This window comes from Onychostoma macrolepis, chromosome 10, assembly GCF_012432095.1.
Source record: "Onychostoma macrolepis isolate SWU-2019 chromosome 10, ASM1243209v1, whole genome shotgun sequence".
In the NCBI taxonomy this organism is placed as follows: Eukaryota; Metazoa; Chordata; class Actinopteri; order Cypriniformes; family Cyprinidae; genus Onychostoma; species Onychostoma macrolepis.
The window spans coordinates 6,550,756-6,563,056 of NC_081164.1; the positions used below are offsets into that span (position 1 = coordinate 6,550,756).

The 12,301-nt window shown below is 37.1% G+C and overlaps 1 protein-coding gene across 5 annotated transcripts in view; it reads left to right on the forward strand.

Annotated features, from left to right (window-relative positions):
- The first annotated feature begins 36 nt into the window (after nucleotides 1–36).
- morn5 (MORN repeat containing 5) overlaps nucleotides 37–12,301 on the forward strand; it is a 36,759-nt gene continuing 24,494 nt past the window's right edge. For all 5 annotated transcript variants that reach the window (XR_009273023.1, XR_009273024.1, XM_058788510.1 and 2 more), the window contains exons 1-4: nucleotides 37–247; nucleotides 1,012–1,159; nucleotides 1,441–1,552; nucleotides 1,661–1,792. Coding sequence is in view for 3 of the 5 variants with exons in the window: in XM_058788510.1 (XP_058644493.1) it covers nucleotides 201–247; nucleotides 1,012–1,159; nucleotides 1,441–1,552; nucleotides 1,661–1,792 (439 nt within the window). In the remaining 2 variants the exon portion in view is untranslated. The remainder of the gene's footprint in view (nucleotides 248–1,011; nucleotides 1,160–1,440; nucleotides 1,553–1,660; nucleotides 1,793–12,301) is intronic.

The following is a 12,301-nucleotide window of genomic DNA, read 5'->3' on the forward strand; positions in this document are numbered from 1 at the left end:
AAAGTTATGACATTACTTTTTCTGCCAGTACTTTTCAAAACATTTGCCTGGCTCTGAAAAGATTATTCATCATTTATTCTATCGCTTTTTCATGCATGACCGTGGCATCTGTCCCAGAAGAGTGATACCATTAAATATGTAACGTCTCGGTTGTGTTTCTATGGAAACAGTATCACGCTCTTGCTTTGCTGTTGATCAACATGGAGTTTATGGGAAGCAGTTATCATGGAGATTACAATAATGGCAGGTAAATAAACTTTTAATGATGGCTGATTATATTTATATGCCCTATCATTTGAATCTAAGTTTATGTGAGTGCCATACACTTGTTATATATAATATTTTATACGACGTTTCCCGTTTTTAATGAGCCTTCATGAGCAAAGCTAGAGAGAGAAAGGATTCTTGCAATATTATTTGTTGAAATATTATTTCAATTGCTATATTGTTCCAAAATACACTTGTATATGTTCTCTTTTCTTATGCATGCTTTGGCAATGCAAAATGTGCTTTTGTCATGCCAATAAAGCCAACTGAATTGAATTGAAAGGTCTTCACAAATACATTTAATATATTACATATACGTACATATAGATAAATTACATTCATAAAACAAAGTGAATAATAAATAAATAACTTTAAATGTAATAAGTGCTAGACCAAATTAAGGGCACTAGGATTCTTTCAGGCACCTGGTAAATAAATATTTTTTTATGTATACGTTTTTAAAAATAATATAAAGTTAAACTATTTCATATTATTTAATGAATTGTAAGGTTATGGAATTATGTCTTTTATATGTGATTTCCTGAATATGTGAATTTTTAAATATGACTCATTATTTTTAAAGTAACAAAAACAATAATGTTTAATATAAAATAATTTTCCTTTTTGCAGTATGTGCATATCAGTGTAGCAGTACTATTGTGATACTAAAGACAGTAATTTTAAGAATAAGGAAGAAGTGAATTAAGCTGTCTATTTCCTCTCATCACATGTTGTCTTTCAAAGGATGGAGGGGACGGGTGAATACACACTTCCCACTCACACCAGATATGTCGGAGAAATGAAAGACGGCATGTTCCATGGAAAAGGAGTGCTCCATTTCCCCAATGGAAGCAAATATGAGGGAACTTGGGAGAAAGGAATATGCAAAGAGGTCTTCCCCTCCTCCTAATGTTAATAATAATGATCATGTTAATAACTCAACATATTTGATATTTAACAAAGTATCGAAAATATATTCTAAAATAATAATAATTAAAAAAAAAATATATATATATATATATGTTGATAGTTGATGTAATGAACTACACTACTTTTCTATTGAGTGCATTTGAACAGATGACACTTGATTTTTAATATTTTGTATTTAATGCAATGACATTTTTAAATGTGCATTAAGTAAATGCTTGGACAAAATGTTTTTGTTACACATAGGGAAAGTACACATTTTCTGATGGCCTTGAGTATAAAGAGACAGACTGGGATTACTGTGATGGCAAGGACAGGCGTTTCTACTCTGAGAGGTGTAATGGCCTCAAACCAGCAGGTATGGTTGAGATTATTGGAATTATTTTGTGTGATCGTTTACAGCTAAGCAGCACGATTCTCTAAAAATATAAGAAAAGAAAATAAGTCTCCCCATGTCTTTGAATAGGAGAATCCCAGGTAATTGATCGGGACCCCCCGCGGGCCATCCCTGATGGTTGCTATGACAGCGGCGATGGCTTTTATGATCCCAGCACTAGAGTCGTCAAAGATTATGATGGCAATTTTCTCAGGAACGCAGGTAAGAGAATGCGTCATGCAGTGCCAGAGCAAGTTTTAGTCTGTGAGTGAGCGTGTGTTAGCAAGTCATTCACAATTTCCTACACAATGTTCCATGAAATCCACAAAATCTCAATATATTTCTTAGTTCAATCCTTTTCGGATCTGAAGTACCTTTTAGCAAACATTTGCCTTTGGTCCTTCCACCTGGAACACATAAGACCACAAGCATTGGAGTGGCATAAATGGATTAGCTAAATGCATGTAGATAGTGTAGAGCTAAAGATTGAGCAGTGAGATTGTAAGATAACTCATCTGTAGGTCTTTTCTTTCGGGCAGACATGCCTCTGTGCTGTAGTCATTTGAATTGTTTTCAAGGAAAATGTAAAACACATTTCCCAGTGCCCGATGTGGGATCTCTGATTTGAGGTGAATTCATTATGTCAGCCTTATAGATAGGAGGCCAAAACCCCTTATCAGCACAAGACCAAGACATGTTATTGATTAGAAAAGTTTGTGGAATTAATAATTCCTTTGTTACCCAAATTCATTTACTGAATGTATCTATATGTTTGTATATATTTTGGGCTACAAGCAACTTATAATGTAATACATTCTATTCCTTAAGAAAAAAAAAAAAAAAAAATATATATATATATATATATATATATATATAGTTATTATTATTATTATTATTAATAAATAGTCAATATTTTATTAATATTTTTATATAAATTAATATTTAATTAAATAAATAAATAATTACACAACCGTTCAAACGTTTGGGGTCAGTAGGCTTTTTTTTTTTTTTTTTAAAGAAATTAATACTTTTATTTAGCAAGGATGTATTAAATTAAACAAAATGGACAGTGAAGACGTTTATAATGTTACAAAAAATTATTTAAAATAAATGTTCTTGTTTTTTTAACTTTCTATTAATCAAAGAAACCTGAAAAGGCTTTTTGAGCAGAATTTAGAATGATTTCTGAAGGATCATGTTACAAGAGTGGAGTAATAATGCTGAAAATTCAGCTTTGTATCATAGGAATAAATTATATATTAAAATAATAGTCTTTTCAAGCTGTAGTAATATTTCACAATATTACAGATTTTCATGTATTTTGATCAAATAAATGTTTTTTTCAAAACCATTAAAAAATGTTACCGACCCCAAACATTTGAACAGTAGTGTAGAGTCTATCATTTATTTTTGCAGTTTGAGTAGAGGTGCATGATATATTATAATTTGATTATTGTGAAAATAAAATTACCATCATTACCAAATTGGAATTACTTGGTAATTCTATAAATGTAAACTACAATGGGTTATGGTATATTTTCTCTTGCAGTTTCTTTTGTAATATGCACATAAAACATAACCAGTCATATGCGTAAACATAAATCAACACTAGCATGTCATGTTGCTCTGTGAAGATCAATTTATGATTGATCATAAATTGGCTAGTTTTACTTTTAGATTTATCTGCATTAATTTTCAATATGACATATCGCATATTGAGTATAAAACCTGGTACTGTATTCCATCTGCATTTTTTTTTTAAATTACTGTTCTATGTATACATGTGTCAGACTTACATCTTTAGCTGCTGCGCTTTTTTTTCCTGCTCTCATATCCAGGTATCTGTATATGGCAGTTTGCTTGGGAATAATTTGGCAGTTCGCTGTATTTTCCAGTATTGTGAGATGCATAATTTGGTAAACACTGTCTAAAGCAACTACATGCAACACGATCTGCAGTCCCAGCTTTCGTCACAGTCTGATTGTGAGCTTGCATCACTATTTCATACATCTACAGTTACTATAACATAGGAAGACAGACACATCCTGAACAGATGTCAGAAGAGTTCTGTATCGAAACGCATACAGATTTTCTTCTGTGAAGCAGAGCTCATAACAGAGTAAATTGGAAGCTGTTTATTGATATTGTTAAGAAACACAATCCGTGTGTGGTAAAGGAATAGTAGCAGCATGGTGGTGCTAATAAAATTTGTCTTTCTTTCTTCCTTATGTGTCACCATCAGGCCCACAGATTTTTTCGCCTACAGAAATCTGCAGATTTCCTTAGAATTAGAACACCAATAATTTACAAAGTGTTACACATCTCCAGCCCTTGAGTGTTTGTGGCCAGTCTGTAAGACCAACTATATTGGAAGATATTGATATTCCTTCTGAGCTTAGCACAGTCTCAGTGTTTTGATATTTTACTTCCAAGTTACACTAATATGTATATATGTGTCTTCATATTGGACAGTTATTTGTGTTCCTACATTTTCGTACACATTTCCATGTGTCAGTCACTCCATGCTTCTATTCAGGGTTAGCAAACACACTGTCACTTCTGCGTCAGTGTGGTACTTGTACAGTCTTCAGATCAGATCATTTCCAGGCCTCTGGGATTACATCCTTACCACATGCGGCTGGAAAGTGAGAGCAAACATCAGAGACCGAGACTTACACAAGAGTGCAGACCTGTCACATTAAACCACATCCTGGTTATGACTCCCAGAGCCAAAGCCCACCCGCTTCCACAAGAGTCCACATCACAGACTTCATTTGCATTTACATTCACGTTCTAAGTAGAAGCTTTCAAACTGAAGCCACTTACAATAAAGTGGACATATCACGTAAGCCGTAGTTACCAGTTATGACTGCTCAACATAACAACATTGGCTCGACCTTTAACAGGATAGTTTCCCCAAAAATGAAAATTCTATTATTAGTTACTCGCCCTCATGTCGTTCCAAACCTGCATGAGTTTCTTTGTTCTGTGGAACACCAAAAATTTGAAAATCTGCAAATTCATACAGGTGACTGAATTTAAATTTTTGGGTGAAATATTCCTTTAAATCCCTGGGCCTGCTCGGAGATTTGGCTGGCTATTTGCAGAGGTGGGTAGAGTACCCAAAAACTGTACTCAAGTAAAAGTAAAAGTACTTGAAGAAATATTTACTCAAGTAAAAGTAAAAGTAATAGTCTGAATAGTTACTTGAGTAAGAGTAAAAAAGTATCGGATAAAAAAACTACTCAAGTAGTTAGTTACTAGTTACTTTGGATCATATACTGAATATAGTTTACTTTTAGAATCCTAAACAAAATGTCACAGGTTCCAATAAATATTAAGCAGCAAAACTGTTCCCTGTTGAAAAAACCCGCATATGCTGGTAAGGTATGTTTTGAAGCATGGGATGCTGGTTTGAGCTGATTTAAGCTGGTCCTTTGCTGGTTTATGCTGGTCCGACCAGCTTAAGACCAGCACATGACCAGTTAAGGACCATCTTAAACCAGCAAAGGACCAGCATAAACCAGCATCCCAGCTTCAAAACATACCTAACCACCATATGCTGTTTTTCAACAACACTGGTAATAAATCAATATATTTTAATGATTTCTGAAGGATCATAGGACTCTGAAAACTGGAGTAACAGCTGATAAAAATTCTGATTTGCATCACTGAAATAAATTTAATTATGTATTATAAATGTATATATGTATATAATAAATGTATAAATGTATATATGTATATTTCTCTGACACGGAGAAGAGTGAAAACTCCTCACATGACTGCTACAGAACATATGAACATAACGAAACAAATGCACTTCTTCCGTCTGTTCTGCAAAATGTAAACAAATGTAGCCTTTATTTCTGCAAGCTTAAATATTGTGAAAATATCAATATTAATTGTGTCTAGGCAAAGGCATTCCTCCTGGAACTAACGCGGGTTTGGCGGATGTTCATTTAATACTCTGTGACAGCTTATTTAATGAATAAATTATACATTGTATTTAATGTGTAAGGTACATGTACAACAAACTGTAATGTCATAGTGGTATCGTGTACTGTAATCGAATCTATACCTGTGGAACCATAGACAGCACACGCGGTGTTCGTTTAATAAAGATCTTCATAGCTAGCAAACAATAGCCTTTGCTTTCAACTGACTATATATCCAAAGCCACGTCTTCAACGCTTTTGATGTTACAACCGCTTCAGACGACTCAGCGTGCGCGGCAGGGAACTGAACGAATCATTCAAACTGATTCGCGAACCGATTCACTGGTTTGCCAACTGGTCTGATCAAGCCTTCGAACAGAATTGACTCAAAAGAATGAATCATTCGCGAACGGGCATTGCTCATTGCCCAGAAAAAAGTAGATGGCGCGTTTGGAATAAATTGAAGGATTTTTTACTTGTATTGCATTAAGATAAAGTAACGAGGAGCGTCGCCCACAGTAACGAAGTAAAAGTACCGTTTTTTCACTAAAAGTGTACTTGAGTAAGAGTAAAAGTACCCATTTTTAAATATACTCTGAAAGTATTAGTTACCCAAAAAATTTACTCAAGTAAATGTAACGAAGTAAATGTAACTCGTTACTACCCACCTCTGGCTATTTGTTTGTCCGACCAATATTAATTAAGCATGACGTCTACTCTGACTTAAGTCCCATGGAGCAGGAATTGTTCACATAGACTTCATAGTGGAATTCCCATTAAAACATACATCTGGCCTTCAAATCAACGTCAACTCCTACGTTGGAACGTATTACAATATGGAATATTGTGCATCCTATGGATTTATTTTTATCGCCTGGAGGTGATGGTGCATTTGTCAAAATGGGTGTGAAGACAGAATTTATTGCAAGTAGCTTCCCTTCAGGATGGAGGATCACAGAGGGCGCAGACGCTGAAGAGGCAAATGAAGAGGAACCACGTTCCCTGTGGGAGGATGTTTTTGGGAGGAGAGGAAAGAGAGACAAGTCCAACTACAGCTGTGGGGCAGAGAAACAGTCGGATCCAGGAGGTAGGCACGATGGGGGTGGCAGTCCTAGGCAGCAGCAGCCCAGGCTGGACAGGAAGGCCTGCGGAAATGCCCAGGCTGCAGGCCAACTCTGAAGCTGGTTGGAGAGCTCGAGAAAAGCAGATGGGAGGAAGCCCTGAAGAATCTCAACACACTGGTCATTTGAAGTCAGGGAGGGTGGGTTATTACAAGCAGCGGTTGCTTGCATGTCATGTTCCTTGAGATGGGCACGAGGCAGACTGAGTCCCCTCCATATGTCCTGTTTTGCCCCAGTCAACCAAATTCTCCTCCTCTTTGTCTTATATCCCAGAAGACCAAAACACAGTAACTGCATATTCCGATCAAGTTTAAAGCCATGGCATTTCTTTTAAAAAAAGGGAAAATTGTATGACCAAAAAATATTTAAATGACCAAAATAACAGTAAATACATAGTTAGTGGTATTTGCTCTTTCACCATTGTCTGTTCTAAACCTCTAACCCCAAGTATTCAACATTGGCGTGTAACTGTTTATGTTGCGGAGATGAATGATACCTCAGATCTTGCAGCTTGTTGAGGAGAGGTGAGCTGGAATACGCCAAATAAGTTTTGCCCAAAATCTTTGCCAAATTTACAGTCTGGATGAGTCACCACTAGTAGCCGAATGTTAGAGCCAGTCTGAAGATTTTGGGCAGTCTGAAATATCATAGTTCTCGTAGTGTATGATGGACACTTAAAGAATTTTTTGGCTTTAGACTATGATTCCATTCAATTGAAGGATATCAAAAGTATTTGATATTTTAAGTTTCTTTCAGAACACTAGGGTCCCTATTTTAATGCTATAAGCGCATTGTCTAAAGCGCACGGCGCAGGTGCACTTAGGGCATGTCCAGATCCACTTTTGCTAGTTTAAAGCTCGGTACACACCAAGCCGACTTCAAAGCGTCTCACAAAAAAGCTGCACATGACTTCAGGCGACTGCAAACTGAACACGCGTGTTCTGCGCCTGCGTGAGAGGAGTTAGCTGTCTATATCAGCAGCTATCAATAGTAAATATTCGTTATTCAAACTGAGAAACAGAAACAAAGATATACGAGATAAATGCAGATAAATGCAGATATGCGAAACGTAAACGAAGCAGAGCTTACTTACCATTGTAAATATCAGTAACGTTGATAACTTTCATTATTTTAAGCAGCTCATGTTGTTATGAAAACATTCGCATATTGGAATTCTTGGGCAAGATCATGTCACATCAAAAAACAGTCTTTGTCTGTGCCGCTTTTCATCACTTTCGCCTTAATTCTCCTGCACTGACTCTTTGCTAAACTGAAGATCCAATCAGAGTTCTCTCTCTCACCGACGGTCTGTGACGGCCCGACGAATTGGGCAAACTACCGCCGATGTGAGCCCGACAAGAGCCGACAAGTGGAACACACCAAACAAACTAGACCGACGGACGCTCCCCGACGGCCGACCGTTATACCTATTCTCATAATGGGTAATGGGTGTGTTTTGGGCATAAAGTGCAATAAACCAATCAGAGTCTCATCTCCCATTCCCTTTAAGAACCAGTTGAGCTCGCACCATGGCGGATTCTCTATTTACAAGGCGGCATTTACAAGAGCAAAGACTGAACGCATCTCTGAAGAGGTAACGGAGCTGCTCGTGCGCAAGCAAATAGGTATCCTAAATCTGATACATGCAATGACTATCCATTATGACATGGAGGCATTTTTATATTTATGTAGCCTACACAATAATAATCTTTTACATTGTAATGTTGCATTGTAATCCTTTAATTTTTAATATTTGTTTAATATTAGTTCCTGTGTATGTAATAAGCAGAGTGTAAACGTGTTGTGGACCCACCTATAGGCGCATATTACTAACACACTCTTTAAATAACAAAAAATACTGCGCCATTGACTTTAGACCAGGTTTTAGTTGGTTGATGGCAGTCTATTTCAGTTACCGCAAAATAGCAATGCGCCAACAATGCACCTGAACACACCTCGTTTTCAGACCAGCACACCCATGACTGCACAAATGGGCGCAAATGCATTTGCTATTTAAAGGGGTCATATGATACGATTTCAAGTTTTCCTTTCTTTTTGGAGTGTTACAAGCTGTTTGTGCATAGATAAGATCCATGTAGTTGCAAAGACTAAAGTCTCAAAACCAAAGAGATATTCTTTATAAAAGTTAAGACTCGACCACATCTTCCTAAAACGGTTCATTTAAACACACCCCCACATGTCTATGTCACGGTGTGGGGAGATTTGCAAAACACCGCCCAAATGTATACGCAAAGAAAGGGGGCATGATTTTTATTCTCGCTGTAGTACTGTTGCTGCTACCGGCGCCATGTCGTGGAGACGCTGTGTTTCGTTGTGAAAGCGAAACTACTTTGTTTGGGATTCCAAAAGAGGACACAACTAGAAATCAGTGGTTAAGTTGTATTTACAACATTGTTCCAGAACAGTTCAACCCAAATATTAGAGTGTGTGCAGCGCATTTTATGGTGCAGTGCATTTTATGCCAGCTATGCTCAAAGGCTGTTTTTATAAAGTGGGGCAATTCCAACTTTGCAAGGACAGTCTGGTGCTTCTGACTAACAGCCTGTAAGTATGGTTTCATATTTAAAGAATTTGGCACTGACTATTCAAACGCGAGTTTTGAGCAGTGTAGAGAAGCGCTTGTTGTTTCTTCGATCACAAATGCAGATATGGTAATGTTGCATCATGCCGCGCCGCATAAAACGACAGTATAAGTCATTATAATCAGTAATTATGTCCCCACTGGATGCAACAAATGCCTTGTTTATTGTGGGTTTTATTGTTTTTGTGTCGTCGCGGTGGGACACGGCATCACAATACGGTAAGGGGCGTAACATTTCCGTCTCACGCTTGAGGTATTCGTCCAATCACAACGCACTGGATAGCTGGCCAATCAGAGCACACCTCGCGTCTCAGAACGATGAGCTTTGTAAAAATCAGCGCGTTTCAGAAAGGCAGGGCATAGAGGAGCAACAATAATGTACAGTATGTGGAAAATAATGTTTTTTTTTTAACCTTAAACCGCGTAAACACATTGCATTACACCAAATAATGTTCGTTTTAGCAACGTCATATGACCCCTTTAAACGTGACGCAGGATGTGAAAATGATAACTGCATCGGGCTGAAACTAGCAAAAAAACACTAGCGTCGTGCCTGGCACCGCATTGCGCCTGGTGTATAATAGGGCCCATAATGTAGTAGCCTATATGACTCATCTTTTTAATGTCACTTACCTCCAAGTCCAGCTGCAATCTGAACAAGCCATACTGGCATCTACCCGCCCGGAGCCGGAATTTTTTTTTGCAACTCAGAACACAGAGCCAACAACTACTGCAGTCAGCTCCTTTACATCCATGGTTGTTTTCATCATCAGTGAGATGCATGTTTCTACATAAGTTTGTTTTGTTCGGAATGACTTGAAAGTTTGGTAGTGTGTGATCTTCAGTCGTTTAGTGTATGATGCTACAAAGCTGACAGTGTATGACGCCTAGTATTTTAAAATCTGTTATCTGATTTACAGTTTTTAACTGGCGACTTGCATTAAATGAGTACCCAAATTGTAGCTAGGGTTCAGAATATTGTAAAGGCTTGGGCTCATTTGGGAGGTGGGCTCTTTAGACTTGGACCAGTAAGTAACCAATTCGTAACCACCAAGAATACCCTTGCATCACAGTGGCAGCTTTTGGACAGGCACTTTTTTCTAAAAATATATTTTATAAATGAATTTTAATTACATTACCCAAATCGTTCCATAATGACACCTATTTGTCATTACACCAGTTTCCTCTATATGATTCTTGGAGAGAAGGGAAGTATGAGGTTTGTCTGCTATGATTCCGCTGGTTCCTTCCTGGCTAGAAAGGCTTTGAAATGTGAGTGGGGGCGTCAATAAAGCCCCTCTCATTACACAACATTTGTAATGAGCCTTGCCCAGCAGAGGTAGCAGGATTATAGGCTTTAGAGAGTACATGTCTCGGTTGTAGCAAACTACCTGGAGCCAAGCCGGCAGTAGGAGGCAGGCGTTTAGTTTATGATAGGATTGGAAATCCTGTTTACAACCAGCTTTAATAACACTGTGTGTAAATGAGCGAAGGAGGTTGATACACTCCATTTACACTAATTAAATTTGATTGACCTGTCAAGACATACTAATGTATAGACCATATTTAGGACTATCCACAGTTTATTTTCATGCTTAATGTGACTTTTATAGTTTTCTGAGTGGTGACTGCCCATGCAGAACTTCACTGTGGATGTTGTGTGTGGTTGCTATAAGGTTACTAAATTGTTTCGGTGGTTTTTAGTGCATTGCTGTGTCATTGCTAGGTGGTTACTTACTGGCCCAAGTACAAGGAGTCCACCCCAAATTTCTGAAATATTCTGGTCTCTAGATATGATTCAGATCCCTAATTCAGTCTATGAGAGTTTTAGCTGTATTGTCTGCCAGGAATTCATATAAGGATATTACTCATATCCAGTGCAGGACAAGTGACGTTCTGAATAGTTAGCATAATGAATTTTAGTAAAAGAGAAAAAATAGAAACAGTATTGCTTGGCGTAGCATTAAGCAATATATTGCTCTATCCAATTAAATATTTGGGGATTTGACGGTGATTATGCTTTTTAAACAATACTACTTTTGTCTTGTTTTAGCGCCTATTTCTTGGTAATACATAACTTTACATAGCTCTACTGCCATATGGGTTGCAGTGGTTTCCTGCTTCTGTGATAATTGCTAAAGGTTCATGTTCTAAAATCCCTTCGCCAATGAAAACAGCCCAGGCTTGAGCCACAAGTCACTGCTTTAAGGTAATATCAAACCTTGTCAGAAGATGATCATCCAGCTGTTGAGGATACACACACTCAGCTCCTCAAGCCTTTGAATAATCTCAGATGATCAGAGATCCTAAAGCCATTAATAAAAAAAGTGCAGCTCTGGAAGGAAACACTTTTTCTTTTGATTATATTTTAAGGATTAAGATAAACACCTCCTAACAAGGTACAATTACCGCTTCCCTTCTGACTCCTGGGCTTTGATCGTGAAAGACTGTGTATCATATTTGTTAGGCCACCTGAGTGAGGGCTCAACATGAGTATGAAGAAAGGAGGGTCAACTGAAGCATAAAACAGAAACAAAGAAATAATTTGTGTTTTGTACAAAATACAGGCACTGCAATAAATCTGAGAGAAAAAAAGCTGTTGGGAAAGTAAAAAATGTTGGGAAAGTAAAAAAAAAAAGGGATTGTATGGAGTACTTTCTCACGAATAAAAAGTACTATAAACAAAAAAAGATGCAGACAATAGACAAGAAAAAAAAGTAATAAATTGATAAGGGGAAAATCAGAATTTAAAAAAGCCAAGAAAAAGAAACTAAACATTAGTAATGAAAACAAATAGATGGTTATATGGATTACGGAAATTCAAGGAGATTAATTTCAGCAAAGTTTGAGGAAGTATGAGGGCTAAGACAGTTCTTTAAACAGCATTCCCACAATGAATGTGCAATTGTGAACGACTTATGAATAACTATTCCGGTCATTTGTGGTTACCGGACAGAATTTTAAAAAATCATTTTATTGAAATTGCACTCAAAATATTTTATATAAAAAAAAAAAACTCTGACTGAAAAACAATTTTAACATTCCCTGCATGGTATTTTTCCATAACCGTGGG